Source organism: Anolis carolinensis, unplaced genomic scaffold (assembly GCF_035594765.1).
Source record: "Anolis carolinensis isolate JA03-04 unplaced genomic scaffold, rAnoCar3.1.pri scaffold_7, whole genome shotgun sequence".
Lineage (NCBI taxonomy): Eukaryota > Metazoa > Chordata > Lepidosauria > Squamata > Dactyloidae > Anolis > Anolis carolinensis.
The window spans coordinates 25161023-25179515 of record NW_026943818.1 but is presented as its reverse complement, the minus strand read 5'-3'; the positions used below and the strand labels follow the sequence as shown (position 1 = coordinate 25179515).

The window sequence follows — 18493 nt, the reverse complement described above, 5'->3', positions numbered from 1 at the left end:
GAATAATGTCCAGGGTGGGAGAAAGAACTATTGTCTGTTTGAGGAAAGTGTGAGTTGCAATTGACCACCTTGGCGGCGGGGTATAAATAAAGTTTTATTATTATTATTATCGAATAGCCTTGTAGCTTCAATACTTGGCTGCTTCCTGCCTGAGGGAATTTTCTGAGTCCTACTTCGACTTAACAGATCTTTCCGGGCCTCATCATTGCCATGCTCACATTATGCTATACTAATAATACAATATATTGTATATACATATCATATTGTATAATATAATTGTTGTCGAAGCAAAGAATGTCTGCTTGGTTCTAACCATCTCTTTCTCTCCTCCTTGCCTCTGGTGGTTGTTTAGTTCGGGATCCAGCCCCCAGATCCAACTGCTGGCTCCGCAGCCCTCCATCCCCCCACCCACCACGGCGGAGTCGGTCAAGCCCACCCTCTGCAGAGTTGTCATCTACTTGCAGAAGGAGATGTCCGGGGACACTTGCCTGACGGCCCTCTGCCCAGCTTCGGGGTCCAAGCCCAAGGGGGCCGGCCTCGGCAGCTTCCGAGCGGGTGCCCTGGGCAACAAGTATGTGCGGCTCAACGTGGGAGGCTGCCTCTACTACACCACGGTGCAGGTCCTGACGCGGCACGACACCATGCTGAAGGCCATGTTCAGCGGCAGGATGGAGGTCCTCTCGGACAAGGACGGTAAGTCCCCTGGCTGATGCTGAAGGCCGTGATTCCGTGGTGAAGAAGGGCTGTGCCCTAGCATTGTGCACTGTAAACCCTGACCCATTTCGTGTCCCTGCGAGGTTGTTTATTTTGTCTTTGTTCAATATATTATGGCATTGAATGTTTGCCAATTTTTTGTTAGAAGTCGCCCTGAGTCCCTTTGGGGAGATAGGGCGGAAAATAAAGAAAGTTTTTTTATTGTTATTACTATTATTATATTTTTATTGTATCTTCCTGTATAGTAGGAGCCCCAGTGGCGAAGTGCGTTAAAGCGCTGAGCTGCTGACCTTGCAGACCGAAAGGTCCCAGTTCAAATCCCGGGAGCGGCTTAAGCGCCCGCTGTTAGCTCCAGCTCCTGCCAACCTACCGTGTTTCCCCGAAAATAAGACAGTGTCTTATATTATTTTTTACTCCCAAAGATGCACTAGGTCTTATTTTCAGGGGATGTCTTATTTTTCCATGAAGAAGAATTCACATTTATTGTTGAACAAAAAAATGAACATTTATTCTATACTGTACAGTAGTTGTCATCACAAACCAACATAACAAAACCAGACAAACTGTGACTTCTGTCAAGAATTTCTTGTTACTACCATTATTTCCATATACAACTGGTATGTACATTTACCAATCTTGCATGCTATGGTGTTTTGTTTGGTGGGCGCTGGGCATGCTTCCAAACAAAACTTTGCTAGGTCTTACTTTTGGGGGAGGCCTAATATTTAGCAATTCAGCAAAACTTCTACTAGGTCTTATTTTTTGGGGATGTCTTATTTTAGGGGAAACAGGGTAGCAGTTCAAAAATATGCAAATGTGAGTAGATCAATAGGTACCGCACCAGCGGGAAGGTAACAGCATTCCATGCAGTCATGCCGGCCACATGACCTTGGAGGTGTCTACGGATAACGCCGGCTCTTCGACTTAGCAATTGAGGTGAGGACCAACCCCCAGAGTCAGACATGACTGGACTTAACGTCAGGGGAAACCTTTACCCTGCTGTGTAGTAAGGCGCTGGACTGGATGTCCCTTGTGGTCTCTTCCAACTCTAGGATTCTGTGATTCCCTGATGTTTATTACAGTATTTCTACGCCACCCTTCTCACTCAATAAGGAGACTCAGGGCGGCTTACAAATATGAAACACAAAAATAAAAATTACAATAACATTTTAATTCAATTTAAAATTAAGTTACATTAAAATATTCATAAAATACACATATAAAAGGTAAAGGTTTCCCCTGACATTAAGTCCAGTCACGTTCGACTCTGGGGGTTGGTGCTCATCTCCATTTCTAAGCCGAAGAGCCGGAGTTGTTCATAGACACCTCCAAGGTTGTGGCCACTGGCATGACTGCATGGAGCACTGTTACACATATAAATATACATTAAGGCGCATTTTGAGTTCGAACCAGGTCTGTCATTATATCCTGAGACATATAGTTGTAGTTGATGCTGCTACTATTGTTCAAAGGCCTGGTACTCTTAAGATTGGGTGACTGATGTGGTTGCAACATACTTCAGCAAACTACAGATCCCAGAATCCCCACACCAGCAGTGCTTCTCAGAGCTGTAGTCCCTCCCTCAGGGATTCCGGGAATTGTAGCCCACCCACTTGCAAGGACCTTTGGGGAAACCCATAAGGGATGATCTGTTTGTTTACGTCTGAGACACCAATGCTGTGCTGACGTCTCGTTCTGTTTCCAGGCTGGATCCTCATCGACCGCTGTGGGAAACACTTTGGCTCCATCTTGAACTATCTCCGAGACAACACGGTTGCCCTGCCGAAGAACCGGCAGGAGATCAAAGAGCTGATGGCCGAAGCCAAGTACTACCTCATCCAGGGGCTGGTTGACCTCTGTCAGGCGGCCCTGCAGGTAAGGCTCTGACGGTCACTTGCGGCAATGCTCAGAATTCCCAGCAAAGCTTTGGCCGGCAAATAACCCTTTGCGGGTGGGGTTCCTTTCCCACAGGACAAGAAAGAGTCGTACAAGCCCGTCTGCAACATCCCCGTCATCACGTCCCCCAAAGAAGAAGAGAGGCTCATAGAATCGGCCATGAAGGTGAAGCCACTACTAAACCTTTCCCATATTTGCAAAGCCAAGTCCCACTTGTGCTTTCTAAACAAATAGCAGGGGGCTGGGAGGATGTTTGCAAAGAGAAAGTATTTATTATTATTATTATTGTTATTGTTATTGTTATTATTATTATTTTATTATGACACAGCAAACAAAATAGATATGCTGGATTTTGCATCACAAAATTACAAGTCGAACACTTCCCAAGCGTCTAGGACTGTGTGATGTATTTTCGGATGATGTGTGCAGATCTCAGCAGGGTGGCCTTTTGCAGTTGGCAGATCGTAATTTTGTCAATGCCTATTGTTTCCAAATGCCGGCTGAGATCTTTTGGCACGGCACCCAGTGTGCCCATCACCACCGGGACCACCTGCACTGGTTTCTGCCAGAGTCTTTGCAGTTCAATCTTGAGGTCCTGATAGGGGTTGAGTTTTTCCTGTTGTTTTTCGTCAATGCAACTGTCACCTGAGATGGCAACATCAATGATTCAAACCTTTTTCTTTTCCACAACTGTGATGTCTGGTGTGTTGTGTTCCGGAACTTTGTCAGTCTAGATTCGGAAGTCCCACAGTATCTTTGCGTGCTCATTTTCTAATACTTTTGCAGGTTTGTGATCCCACCAGTTCTTTGCTGCTGGAAGGTGGTACTTGAGGCATAATAATAATAATAATAATAATAATGATAATGATAATAATAATAATACTTTATTTACATACCGCCTTATCTCCTGGATGGGACTCATAAGTTTGTAGTCTGTCTGTGCGATTTTCTTACAGCAACTGATTATTATTATTATTATTATTATTATTATTATTATTATTATTATTATTATTATTGTATGACACAGCAAACAAGATAGATATGCTGGATTTCATTTCACAAAATCTCAAGTAGAACACTTGTAATAATAATAATAATTATTATTATTTATTAGCGACATTGATATCCCGCCCTTCTCACCCGAATGGGACTCAAGATGGCTTACAAGTGATATGTACATACAATGTATTATATTATTAGCATAGCACAAAATAAGCATTATATTTTTACTCTATTGTGAAATACAAAACAAATAGCAGGGGGTTGGGAAGATGTTTGCAAAGGAAAAGTTATTATTATTATTATTATTATTATTATTATTATTATCGTATGACACAGCAAACAAGATAGATATGCTGGATTTTGTTTCACAAAATCACAAGTAGAACACTTGTAATAATAATAATAATAATAATAATAAGTGACATTGATATCCCGCCCTTCTCACCCCGAAGGGGACTCAAGATGGCTTACAAGATGTACATACAATATATTATATTATTAGCATAGCACAAAATAAGCATTATATTTTACTCTATTGTACTATATCACTATATTGCATTATTATTATTATTAATAATAATAAAACTTTATTTATACTCCTCTACCATCTCCCCTCGGGGACTCGGGTCGGCTTACATGGGGCAGAGGCCCAAACAACATAAGGACAAAATATAAGCAGCATAATACAAATCACAATATAAAAAAGATAAAACAGTAATACAATATATCAATTAAAACAATATAAAGATAAAAAATTGCATTTAAAACACATAAATGGTATTAGTAATATAAACATGTAATATAAACAATTATAACAGTGTATTATTATTATATTGTATTACATTATAATATTATTTTCAATATTATATAGGTATATACAATATATTACATTATTAGCATAGCACAAAATAAGCATATTTTACTCTATTGTACTATACCACTATATTGCAATATTATTAGTAATATTATATGTAATATAAACAAACAATTATAACAGTGTATTATTATTATATTGTATTACATTATAATATTATTTTCAATATTATATGTATGGTAGAGTCTCACTTATCTAACATAAACAGGCCGGCAGAACATTGGATAAGCAAAAATGAATAATAAGGAGGGATTAAGAAAAAAGCCTATTAAACATAAAATTACATTATGATTTTACAAATGTAAGCACCAAAACATCATGTTTTACAAGAAATTGACAGAAAAAGCAGTTCAATACACAGTAATGCTATGTAGTAATTACTGTATTTACAAATTTAGCACCAAAACATTGCAACATTTACTACCAAAACATTGACTATTAAGGCAGACTGCGTTGGATAATACAGAACCTTGGATAAGTGGAGCTTGGATAAGTGAGACTCTACTGTATTATTATTATTGCCATACAGCCCAGAGAAAACACAACAACCCTGTGATTCCGGCCATGAAAGCCTACGACAACACATTATTATTATTATTATTATTATTATTATTATTATTATTATTACTGTTATCGTTATCATCAGTGAAATATGTTGAAATGGACAAATTTAATTAGTCTGACTCTACTGTATATACAATATATTACATTATTAGCATAGCAGAATATAAGCATTATATTTTACTATATTGTACTATACCACTATATTACAATATTATTAGTAATATTACATGTAATATAAACATACAATTATAATAGTGTATTGTATGTATATTTAATATTGATAATATTATAATGTAATATAATATAATATTAATAATAATATGATATAATAATATTAATTATATATTATACATTACATGTAATATTACTAATAAAATTACAGTATAATGATATAGTATCATGCAGTAATTTAATGCTAGTATTGTGCTGTGATAATAATATATTGTATGTACATACAATATTGATAATAATATTATAATGTAATACAATATAGTACTAATAATACAGTATAATAATATTACAGTATAGTGATATAGGACCATACAGTAATTTAATGCTAGTACTGTGCTATGCTAATATAATATATTGTATGTACCTATAATATTGATAATAATATTATAATGTAATATAATATTAATAATAATATGATATAATAATAATTATATATTATATATTACATGTAATATTACTAATAAAATTACAGTATAGTGATATAGTACCATACAGTAATTTAATGCTAGTACTGTGCTAATAATATAATATATTGTATGTACCTATAATATTGATAATAATATTATAATGTAATACAATATAATATTAATAATAATATGATATATTATATATATATATTATATAATTATACATTACATGTAATAATGTATTATAGTATAGTGATATATTGTGCTGTGCTAATAATATAATATATTGTATATACCTATAATTTGTAAGCTGCTCTGAGTCCCCTTCGGGGTGAGAAGGGTGGGATATAAATGTCGCAAATAAATAAATAGTGGCAATGGAAAAGTAGAGCTCCGTAACACAAGAGCACACTCTTATTTTAGACGCTTAATCTCCCCAGATTTGATGCCCTGTGCTTCTCTTCCTTGGAAGTAACATATCTCCTTTCTTACCTTCTCCCCAGCCGGTGGTGAAGCTGCTTTATAACAGAAGTAACAACAAATACTCATATACAAGGTAAGCTCTTTGCTGTCTGTCTAGTCCCTCCCATCTTGAAAAATCATACAGATTGAGCACCCAAAATACTGTATATACTCGAGTATAAACCTAGTTTTTTAGCCCTTTTTTAGGACTGAAAAAACCCCTCCTCGGCTTATACTCGGGTGGGGGTCCTGGTGGGCTTATATTCAGGTCAGCTTATACTCAAGTATATATGGTATATTTATTATTTTTCTCTATTATTATTGGTATTGTTACATTTACTATTTTACTCTATTAATTATTATTATTACATTTATTATTTTACTCTATTATTGTTGTTACTTTTACATTTATTTTACTCTATTTTATTATTAATAATAAATTTATTATTTTACTACATTTATTATTACATTTATTATTTTACTACATTTATTATTACAGTAGAGTCTCACTTATCCAACATAAACGGGCCGGCAGAACATTGGATAAGTGAATATGTTGGATAATAAGTAGGGATTAAGGAAAAGCCTATTAAACATCAAATTAGGTTATGATTTTCCAAATTAAACAACAAAACATCATGTTATACAACAAATTTGACAGAAAAAGTAGTTCAATACGCAGTAATGCTATGTAATAACTGCTGTATTTACTAATTTAGCACCAAAATATCACGATGTTTTGAAAACATTGACTACAAAAGTGTGTTGGATAATCCAGAACGTTGGATAAGTGAGTGTTGGATAAGTGAGACTACTGTAATAATAAATACAGGAAAATAATACAAGTAATAATAAATAGAGTAAAATAATAAGTGAGTGTTGGATAAGTGAGACTCTACTGTACATTTATTATTTTACTACATTTATTATTACATTTATTATATCACTCTATTATTATTAAAAGGATACATAAGCACATTTACATTGAAGAAGATGAAAATAATGATTTAATCAGAGTTGAACAGTCATATCTTAAATTACAGTTTGATGTAAAGATTTTAAAACATTTAAACTGATGCCTCAATTAATGTAATTTTATTGGTATCTCGGCTTATACTGGAGTCAATGTTTTCCCAGGTTTTTTGTGGTAACATTAGGTGCCTCGGCTTATATTCGGGTCGGTTTATACTCGAGTATATACGGTACTCCAAATCCCAAAATTGTCCATGTGGGTGATGGAGACAGTGATGGTTCAGCGCACACCAATGTTGTTCCATGCAAATTTTTTAAAATGTTGTGTATAAACTTACCCTTAGGCTATATGTATAAGGTATGTGTATGTATGTGTATGTGTGTGTATGTGTATATATATATATATATATATATATATGTGTGTGTGTGTGTGTGTGTGTGTATGTATATGTATATGTGTGTGTGTATATATATATGTGTGTGTGTTAAATTACCGTATATACTCGAGTATAAGCCGACCTGAATATAAGCCAAGGCACCTAATTTTATCACAAAACTGGGAAAACCTATTGACTCAAGTATAAGACTGGCAAATTTCAAAAATAAATATAGATACTAATAAAATTACATTATTTGAGGCATCAATAGGTTAAATGTTTTTGAATGTTCACATAAAATTGTAATGTATGATAATAATAAGACTTTAATAAGATAAGACTGTCTGATTACTATATACTTTAGTATAAGCCGACCCAAACATAAGCCAGCCAGGATCCTCACTCGAGTATAAGCTGAGGGAAGCTTTTTCAGCCCTAAAAAGGGGCTGAAAAACGAGGCTTATACTCGAGTATATACAGTAAATGGTGAATAGGGAATTCTTTTTCAAACACCTAGTATATATATAGTAGAGTCTCACTTATCCAAGCTTCACTTATCCAAGGTTCTGTATTATCCAAGGCAGTCTGCCTTTTAGTAATCACTGTTTTTGTAGTAAACATTGCAATGTTTTGGTGCTAAATTCGTAAATACAGTAATTACTACATAACATTACTGTGTATTAAACTGCTTTTTCTGTCAATTTCTTGTAAAACATGATGTTTTGGTGCTTAATTTGTAAAATCATAATGTAATTTTATGTTTAATAGGCTTTTTTCTCAGTTATCCAAGATAAACAGGCCAGCAGAACACTGGATAAGCGAAAATCTTGGATAATAAGGAGGGATTACCCTCCTTATTATCCAAGATTTTCGCTTATCCAGTGTTCTGCTGGCCCGTTTATCTTGGATAACTGAGACTCTACTGTATATGTATGTGTGTATGTGTGTGTGTGTGTATATGTGTGTGTATGTATATATATATATATATATATATATATATAATGAATTTCCTCTTATGCTCGAAGGTGCTTCATGCACATGCAGTAGAGTCTCACTTATCCAACATAAACGGGTTGGCAGAATGTTGGATAACTGAAAATCTTGGATAATAAGGAGGGATTAAGGAAAAGCCTATTAAATGTCAAATTACATTATGATTTTACAAATTAAGCACCAAAAACATCATGTTTTACAATAAATTGACAGAAAAAGCAGTCCAAAACACAGTAATGTTATGTAGTAATTACTGTATTCATGAAATTAGCACCAAAACATCGCAATGTATTGAAAACATTGACTACATAAACATTGGCTACTAACTAATTGATTACGAATAAAGATAGAATTGCATAAAATGAACTTATAGTAGCAACATTGTCAGAAATTAAATCCATAAAAAGTTCAATCCTTGCTGTCTAGAGCAGAGGTCCCCAAACTTTTTAAACAGGGGGCCAGTTCATGATCCTTCGGACCGTTGGAGGGCCGGACTATAGTTGGCCGCCGAGCAATAATAATAATAATAATAATAATAATAATAATAATAATAATAATAGAGGGTTGGAAGAGACCCCTTGGGCCATTGAGTCCAGTCCCCTTCTGCCTTTGTGCATCGAAAGCACAAGCAAAACACCCCTGACAGATGGACACCCAGCCTCAATGTTAATAATAGTAGTAGTAATAATAATAATAATAATAATAATAATAATAATAATAATAATAATAGAGGGTTGGAAGAAACCCCGTGCGCCATTTAGTCAAACCTCCTTCTGCCTTTGTGCGCCAAACACACAAGCAAAGCACCCCTGACAGATGGCCACCCAGCCTCAATGTTGTTAATAATAATAATAATAAAAAATTACGATCTGCCAACTGCAAAAGGCCACCCTACTGGGATCTGCACGCATCATCCGAAAATACATCACACACTTGGGAAGTGTTCGACTTGTGATTTTTTTTATACGAAATCCAGCATATCTATTTTGTTTGCTGTGTCATAATAAAATAATAATAATAATAATAATAATAATAATAATAATAATAATAATAATAAGGATTGTAAGAGAAGAGACCCCTTGGGTCATTTAGCCCAACCCCCTTCTGCCCTTGTGCCATAGGGGGCCGGATAAATGGCTTCGATGGGCCGCATCCGGCCCCCGGGCCTTAGTTTGGGGACCCCTGATCTAGAGAAACAGCTGTGGATCGGGGCAGGAGGCAAACTGCATTGGATAATCCAGAATGTTGGATAAGCAAATGTTGGATAAGTGAGACTTTATTGTATATTCAAATACAGGTATTTTCATTATGTCCCTATCTTCAAATGGAGGTATTCCAGTATTCAAAACACTTCAGGTCCCGAGCATTTCAGATAAGGGATGTCTATCCTGTAATAGCAATGGCTCCTGTTGATATGTACAGATTTTGGAGGTCCCCATTAGGTCCAACATGCTTGATGAAACTCCTTGTTAGGATGACTATCTGGATGACCTGAAGAAGCTGTTTGTGATTGACATAGAAAAGTTACAATAGCCAAAGCGTGCACCCAATTTGATGTCGGCCTCCCTCCCTCCCTCTTGGTTTCAGCAACTCCGATGACAATTTGCTGAAGAACATTGAGCTGTTTGATAAGCTCTCCCTCCGCTTCAACGGGAGGGTCCTCTTCATCAAGGACGTGATTGGGGACGAGATCTGCTGCTGGTCCTTCTACGGCCAGGGCCGCAAGCTGGCCGAAGTCTGCTGCACCTCCATCGTTTACGCTACGGAAAAGAAGCAGACCAAGGTAGGCGGGCTGTGGCTTTCGCATTCGATGCAGACGTTCCTTTACGCATGGCGTGCTTCGTACTCGGCACTTGGGGTTGATGATTTGCTAGGAGTTAATACTTGTCGAAGGCTTTCCTGTCCGGAATCACTGGGCTGCTGTGGGTTTTCCGGGCTGTCTGACCATGTTCCAGAAGCATTCTCTCCTAACGTTTCACCCACATCTATGGCAGGCATCCTCAGAGGTTGTGAGGTCTGTAGGAAACTAGGCAAGTGGGGTTGATGTGAATGTTGCAATTGGCCACCTTGATTAGCATCGAAAAGCTTTGCAGGTTCAAAGCCTGGCTACTTCCTGCCTGGTGGCATCCTTTGTTGGGAGGTGTTAACTGGCCCTGATTGTTTCCTGTCTGGAATTCCCCCGTTTTCTGAGTGTTGTTCTTTATTTACTGTCCTGATTTTAGAGTTTTTAAAATACTGGCAGCCAGATTAATAATACGGTAGAGTCTCATTTATTCAACATAAACGGGCCAGCAGAACGTTGGATAAGCATATATGTTAGAATAAGGAGAGATTAAGAAAAAGCCTATTAAACATCAAAATAGGTTATGATTTTACAAATTAAGCACCAAAACATCATGTTATACAACAAACTTGACAGAAAAATTAGTTCATTACACATTAATGCTATGTAGTAATTACTATATTTACGAATTTAGCACCAAAATATCACAATGCATTGAAAACATTGATTACAAAAATGCGTTGGATAATCCAGAACGTTGGATAAGTGAGTGCTGGGTAAGTGAGACTCTAATAATAATAATAATAATAATAATAATAATAATAATAATAATAATGATAATTAAAAATGATTTTTGTATGCCGCCTCCATCTCCTCAGCTGTGGACTCGAAGCGGCTCACATGGGGAACAAGCCCAATATAATCACATAAAATCATAAAATAACAATTTAGATATCAGACAACACAGTTTAAAAACAATTTAAACAAGTCACAGTTAAAATTGACATAGTTGAAATGTTAAACAATCATCCAGGCATTAAAGGTCCAATATAGGATAACATCTGGGCGATAATCAAAACTGATTTAGGGAGTGTCTATTACAAATAAGACATAACATCAAATAGATACGACAACCTCTGAGGACGCCTGCCATAGATGTGGGTGAAACATCAGGAGAGAATGCTTCTGGAACATGGCCATAGAGCAAACTCACAGCAACCCAAACAGAGACTAATCCACATGCCTGTCATTCACCGTATGCTGATCTCTCTTTAATCTATTCCCCATTGAATAATAATTTTAGTTGTATTTTTACTAACTTTCTACTAATTTCTCAATAAATAAATGCTCCCCCTCCCTTTATAATAACTAGTGAGTTAGAAAGTCACCATCTTGCTTGGACAAATATTTCTCCTTCGTCAGACTGTCTATATACAGTACAGTCTCACTTATCCAACACTCGCTTATCCAACGTTCTGGATTATCCAACGCATTTTTGTAGTCAATGTTTTCAATACATCGTGATATTTTGGTGCTAAATTCGTAAATACAGTAATTACTACATAGCATTACTGTGTATTTAACTACCTTTTCTGTCAAATTTGTTGTATAATATGATGTTTTGGTGCTTAATTTGTAAAATCATAAACTAATTTGATCTTTAATAGGCTTTTCCTTAATCTCTCCTTATTATCCAACATATTCACTTATCCAACATTCTGCCGGCCCGTTTACGTTGGATAAGTGAGACTCTACTGTATATAAAAGAGTGATGGCATCAGGGCAGCGGACAAAACAACAAAACTACAGGCCCCCCAACCTTGAAATTTGACAACACAACCCATCATCCATGGCTCTAGGTTGATACAACAAAAAGAAAAGAAAAATAAAGTCCTAATTACAGGGAGAGGAATAATAGTTTTTATCCAATTGCTGCCAGTTTGAAGGTTAAGCTCCGCCTACTTGGTTTCCTAGCAACTTAACTCAGCAGCCCAGGGGACAGGCACAGTTAGGCCTCACTTAGGCCTCTTCCACAGATTATCAGATTTTAACTGGATTATATGGCAGTGTAGACTCAAGGCCCTTCCACACAGCTATATAACCCATTTAGAATCTTATATTATCTGCTTTGAACTGGATTATTTTGACTCCACACTGCCATATCCACTTCAGTGTGCATTTTATCCAGCTGTGTAGAAGGGGCCTCATATAATCCAGTTCTAAGCAGATAATATAAGATTATAAATATACAGTACACTCTCACTTATCCAACATAAACAGGCTGGCAGAACGTTGGAAAAGTGAATATGTTGGATAATAAGAAGGGATTCAGGAAAAGCAGATTAAACATCAAATTAGGTCATCATTATACAAATTATGCACCAAAACATCATGTTATACAACAAATTTGACAGAAAAAGTAGTTCCATACACGGTAATGCTATGTAGTAATTACTATATTTACAAATTTACCACCAAAATATCACAATTAATTTAAAACATTGACTACTAAAAGGCAGACTGTGTTGGGTAATCCAGAACATTGGATAAGCGAGTGTTGGATAACTGAGATTCTACTCTAATATGAAATAATTACTGTGGTAGAATAATACAGAACAATATAATCTCAAAAACCAGGACAGTAAATAAAGAGCAACACTCTGAAAGCAGGGAAATTGCGAATTCCACAAAGAAAACAATCAGGGCCAGCTAACACCTCCCAAGAAAGTATTCCCATCACCAAAGTCTGGCAAATCCTCTGTTTTCTGAGGGCCACAGACAGTAGAAGCACATAAAATATCACAAACAACACCACTCTAAAAACAAGGGAATTCCAGACAGGAAACAATCAGGGTCAGCTAACACCTCCGAACAAAAAATTCATTCAGGGAGGAAGCAGCCGGGCTTTAAAGCTGCAAGGCCATTAAATGCTAATCATTTAATGATGGCGCAGCGTGTTAAAGCGCGGAGATGCTGAACTTCTGGACTGAAAGGTCACAGGTTTGAATTGGAGGAGTGGAGAGAGCCCCCACTATTAGTCCCAGCTTCTGCCAACCCTAAAGGTCAAAAACATGCAAATGAGAGTAGATGAATAGGTACTGCTCCAGCGGGAAGGTAACGGCGCTCCATGCAGTCATGCCACATGACCATGGAGGAGTCTACGGACAACGCCAGCTCTTCGGCTTAGAAATGCACATGAGCACCAACCCCCAGAGTCAGACACGACTGGACTTAATGTCAGGGGAAAACCTTTACCCTTGACCTTAACTACCACCAATTCCTCAATACTTTATTTCCCATACCACCAGACTTCACCACAGCAACACGTGGCCGGGCACAGCTAGTATATATATATATATAATACTAACATTGTGCTACACTACTACTACTACTAATCATAATAATATACTAATAATATATTGTATATACCTATAATATTGATAATATTATAACGTAATACAATATAATAATATACTATTTTAGTTGTATGTTATATATTGCATGTACAGTAATATTACTAATAATATTGCAGTATAGTCGTATAGTATAAGATAGTAATCTATAATTATATAGTACAATATAATAATAATACAGTAGAGTCTCACTTATCCAAGACTTGCTCATCCAAGGTTCTGGATTATCCAATGCATTTTTGTAGTCAATGTTTTCAATATATCGTGATTTTTGGTGCTAAATTCATAAATACAGCAATTACAACATAACATTCCTGCATATTGAACTACTTTTTCTGTCAAATATGTTGTATAACATAATGTTTTGTAATATATAATATTACCATATAATTATATAGTACAATATAATAATTTAATGCTCATATTGTGCTATGCTAATAATATATTGTATGTTCATTTGATTTGTAAGCCGCTCTGAGTCCCCTTCAGGGTGAGAAGAGCGGGATATAAATGTAGTAAATAAATAATAATAAATATGTTTTGGTGTTTAATTTGTAAAATCTTAACCTAATTTGATGTTTAATACGCTTTTCCTTAATCCCTCCTTATTATCCAAGATATTCGCTTATCCAAGGTTTTGCCAACCCGTTTATCTTGGATAAGTGAGGCTCTACTGTAATAATAATTATAATGATGATAATAATAATAATAATAATAATAATAATAATAATAATAATACTTTATTTATACCCCACCACCCTCTCCCATAGGGACTTGGAGAGGCTTACAAAATAGCACACAAAGATGCCATACATAAAATACATAAAACATAAAATAAAATACATCAGCATGAAAAACAGTAGAGTCTAATTTAACCAAGCTTCTGGATTATCCAAGCCATTTTTGTAGTCAATATTTTCAACATATCGTGATATTTTGGTGCTAAATTCGTAAATACAGTAATTACAACATAACATTACTGCCTATTGAACTACTTTTTCTGTCAAATGTATTGTATAACATGATGTTTTGGTGCTTAATTTGTAAAATCATAACCTAATTTGATGTTTAATAGGCTTTTCCTTAATCTCTCCTTAATCCTTAATCCAAGATATTCGCTTATCCAAGGTTTTCCGGCCCATTTATGTTGGATAAGTGAGACTCTACTGTAATAATAATAATAATAATAATAATAATACGAAATCCAGCATATCTATCTTGTTTGCTGTGTCATAAAATACAATAGTCTCACTTATCCAAGCTAAACGGGCCGGCAGAAGCTTGGATAAGTGGATATCTTGGATAATAAGGAGGGATTAAGGAAAAGCCTAGTAAACATCAAATTAGGTTATGATTTTACAAATTAAGCACCAAAACATCATGTTATACAACAAATTTGACAGAAAAAACTAGTTCAATACACAGTAATGTTATGTTGTAATTACTGTATTTAGGAATTTAGCACCAAAATATCATGATATATTGAAAACATTGACTACAAAAATGCCTTGGATAATCCAGAAGCTTGGATAAGCGAGGCTTGGATAAGTGAGACTCTACTGTATAATAAGAATAATGTGTTGTTGAAGGCTTTCATGGCCGGAATCACAGGATTGTTGTGTGTTTTCTGGGCTGTATGGCAATAATAATAATAATAATAATAATAACAACAACAACAACAACGGTGCTCCATGCAGTCATGCCGGCCACATGACCTTGGAGGTGTCTACGGACAATGCCGGCTCTTCGGTTTAGAAATGGAGATGAGCACCAACCCCTAGAGTCAACATGACTGGACTTAATGTCAAGGGAAACCTTTACTACTACTACTACTACTACTATTAATAATAATAATAATAATAATAATAATAATAATAATAATACTTTATTTATACCCCCCACCACCTTGTCCCGTAGGGACTTGGAGAGGCTTACAAAATAGCACACAAAGATGCCATACATAAAATACATAAAACATAAAATAAAATACATCAGCATGAAAATAATAATAACCTTACATACACCAGGCATATAAATTGGATAAAACAACATCATGCAACACTACAACACTTTGGGAAAGCAATAAAAACATACATTTTTAACTCTTTCCTGCAGTGTTGTGGTGTTGAATGATGTTTATTCATTGTCATCCTCATTCTTTGTCTTCCATTCTCTTGGCTTTTCTCTGTTTGCCAGTCTCGTTCCCCAATCTCTCCCCCACTAAAGTCCACGGAAGGAAGGGATTCCTTTCCCCGATGCATACGCTCTGATGTTCTTCTCTCCTCCGCCTCCCAGGTGGAATTCCCCGAGGCCCGCATCTACGAGGAAACGCTCAACGTGTTGCTCTACGAGACCCCTCGGGTCCCCGATAACTCTCTTTTGGAAGCCACAAGCCGTACCCGAAGCCAGGCCTCCCGGAGCGAGGACGAGGATGGCAGCTTTGAGCTGCGGGACCGAGTCCGGCGCATCCACGTCAAGCGATACAGCACTTACGACGACCGCCAGATGGGACACTAAGGGGTTTATTTTCCCCCTGGATTTCAAACCTGGTCCTCTTGTTCCTGCTGCCCATTGAGTGAGCGGGGCGTGTGCCATTCCCGCGTTGGTTGGAGGTTGACGTAGATGTTGTTCCAGTGTAGCTGCGCACAATGCCAACCATGTATAAACTCCTTTTTTGTTTTATTTTGACGACGTACCCTTCTTCCATAAGCTGACACCTTCATCGTTTCATGGCCTTTGTGGAAGGAACTTTCTCAGACTTATAGTCAGAGAATTATCTCCTTCGTTTACCTTTTTCAAATCCAGATGCCGAGGATGGCGAATGTATCTCAAACACTACAGTTTTGGCAGCCATGTGTCTTCTTTCGATACCAAAACACTTCTTTTCTCAAATGGACAGAAAACTAACTAACGCTGGGAGAAGTTGGAAAGACGTTGCCGTCTTGATGCATCCCGAGGGTTGGCTCCAAGGTGATTTCTGCTTCAGAGATTCGTGCCTTGGTGTCAAAACGCCACCCAATAAGTTGCAGAGTTGGTAGTTGGATTGCGGACCGTTATTGGTGGGCATTTTTGCTTTATTTCACTACGTTTGCCGGAAGCGCATCGAATCCTCCGAGGCCTATTGAGCCTGGAATATACTGGAATCAATTTCCTATATTTCTGATCATCTTTTCTGTCTGTGCGTGGAACGTGGTGGATCTCATCCCTTCGTAAAGGGTCTCCATTGTGAAGTTCGTCCCACACATTTCTCTCTAGTGATGATAGCAGAGGAACACTTGAACCGCTCTCAGTTGAGGTTTATGTGGGTCACGATGGACGTGTTTGAGGTTGTGGGGCTTAATGTTCATCCCTGGCTTCTCACCACACTAAATACAGGTTTGGTGGGATTCCCAACCGTCTCCTGTCTGGGATGTTGCTGCTGCTGCTGTTTTTTAGGTTTTTCTGTTTTTTCTTTCTGAGGCCCCCAAATATCATAAGACGCCTTCATTCATGGACTGTGCTGAGAGTAGGGAGCCTTCAGATAAGGTTGGGGAATGGATCTGGAAGAGAATGGGGGCCACTCAATGAAGATTGTTTAGGAAAAACATGGAAATGGTGTTAGGTTTTCTCTCCAGACACAAGGTTGATTTTGTACAAGTGCCTAAAGAGTAGAGCGATCTGAGTTCCACCATAAATGGTCTCTTCATGGACCTCAATAGATGGTCTACTTGGCCTGTAGGCTTGTCCATCATAGACCATGGCCTATCAGGGGCAACCACAGCTCCCCAACATGGTGCCCTTTCCATGTGTAGGATGACAAGTCCCAACGTGGACTTGTAGTCCCATAAGGCTTGTAGTCTTACCTAGAGGGAACCAGGTGAGAGAAGACTGAGCCCCAAATGGCTGGATGAATCTCCCAGTTGAGGGGAAAGGCTGTTCTTTGGTGTCCATTCCAGATGTGTGCACAAAGTCCATTGAGGACCATGCTAAGACCATTTATGGTGGAGCTCAGCTAGTTCTACCTATGGCCAGTTGTACCAACGTAACTTCACATGTGTAGGGAGAAAACCATGCCCTCCAGAAAATCCCATGTTTGGGCCCACAAAAATATCAATCTCAAAGGTCCATCTTAATGGTCTATTTGGCCTGTAGCCTTGTCCATCGTAGACCATGGCCTACCAGGGTCAACCCCAACATGGTGTCCTTTACGTGTGTAGGATGACAAGTCCCATCATGGACGTGTAGTCCTACGTAGAGGGAACCAGGTGAGAGAAGATGGACCTCCAAATGGCTGGATGATTCTCCCAGTTGAGGCGAAAGGCTGTTCTTTGGTGTCCGTTCCTGGTGTGTTCACAAAGTCCACGAAAGACCATGAGAAGACCATCTATGGTGGAGCTCAGCTAGTTCTACCTATGGCCAGTAGTACCAGCGTAACTTCATATATGGAGAGAGAACCGTGCCCATGTTTGGACCCACAAAAATATCAATCTCAGAGGTCCACCTTGTTGGACGGGGGATTCTGATGTCAGAAAGATCTCAAAACCATAGCTTAGGACCACGATACCAGCTCACTTAAGCCCTCTCTCTTTAGGGTAGTGCCAGATATTGGGGGCAAAGAAGTGGGGAAGACTATCTCCTCCTCGTCCCCATTTACTTTTTGTATTTACATGATTGAGAAGAGACCTATGGCATTCCACAGAGTGAGAGGAACATCTTGCCTTCGCAGCCAGCCTCTTCTCCATGCACTGAGTTCTGTACTTTCGGTCAGGCCGAATGTGACTTCTGGATGTACCTGGTGTTGAATGAATAAAATAACACTCTAATGA

At 37.4% G+C, this 18493-nt stretch overlaps 1 protein-coding gene across 2 annotated transcripts in view; it reads left to right on the top strand.

Annotated features, from left to right (window-relative positions):
* Positions 1-18493, top strand: part of tnfaip1 (TNF alpha induced protein 1) — a 24016-nt gene extending 5523 nt beyond the window's left edge. For both annotated transcript variants that reach the window (XM_062959832.1, XM_062959831.1), the window contains exons 2-7: positions 353-693; positions 2420-2589; positions 2686-2775; positions 6192-6244; positions 10080-10275; positions 15984-18493. In XM_062959832.1, coding sequence (XP_062815902.1) covers positions 471-693; positions 2420-2589; positions 2686-2775; positions 6192-6244; positions 10080-10275; positions 15984-16205 — 954 coding nt within the window. In that variant the 5' untranslated portion in view covers positions 353-470 and the 3' untranslated portion in view covers positions 16206-18493. The remainder of the gene's footprint in view (positions 1-352; positions 694-2419; positions 2590-2685; positions 2776-6191; positions 6245-10079; positions 10276-15983) is intronic.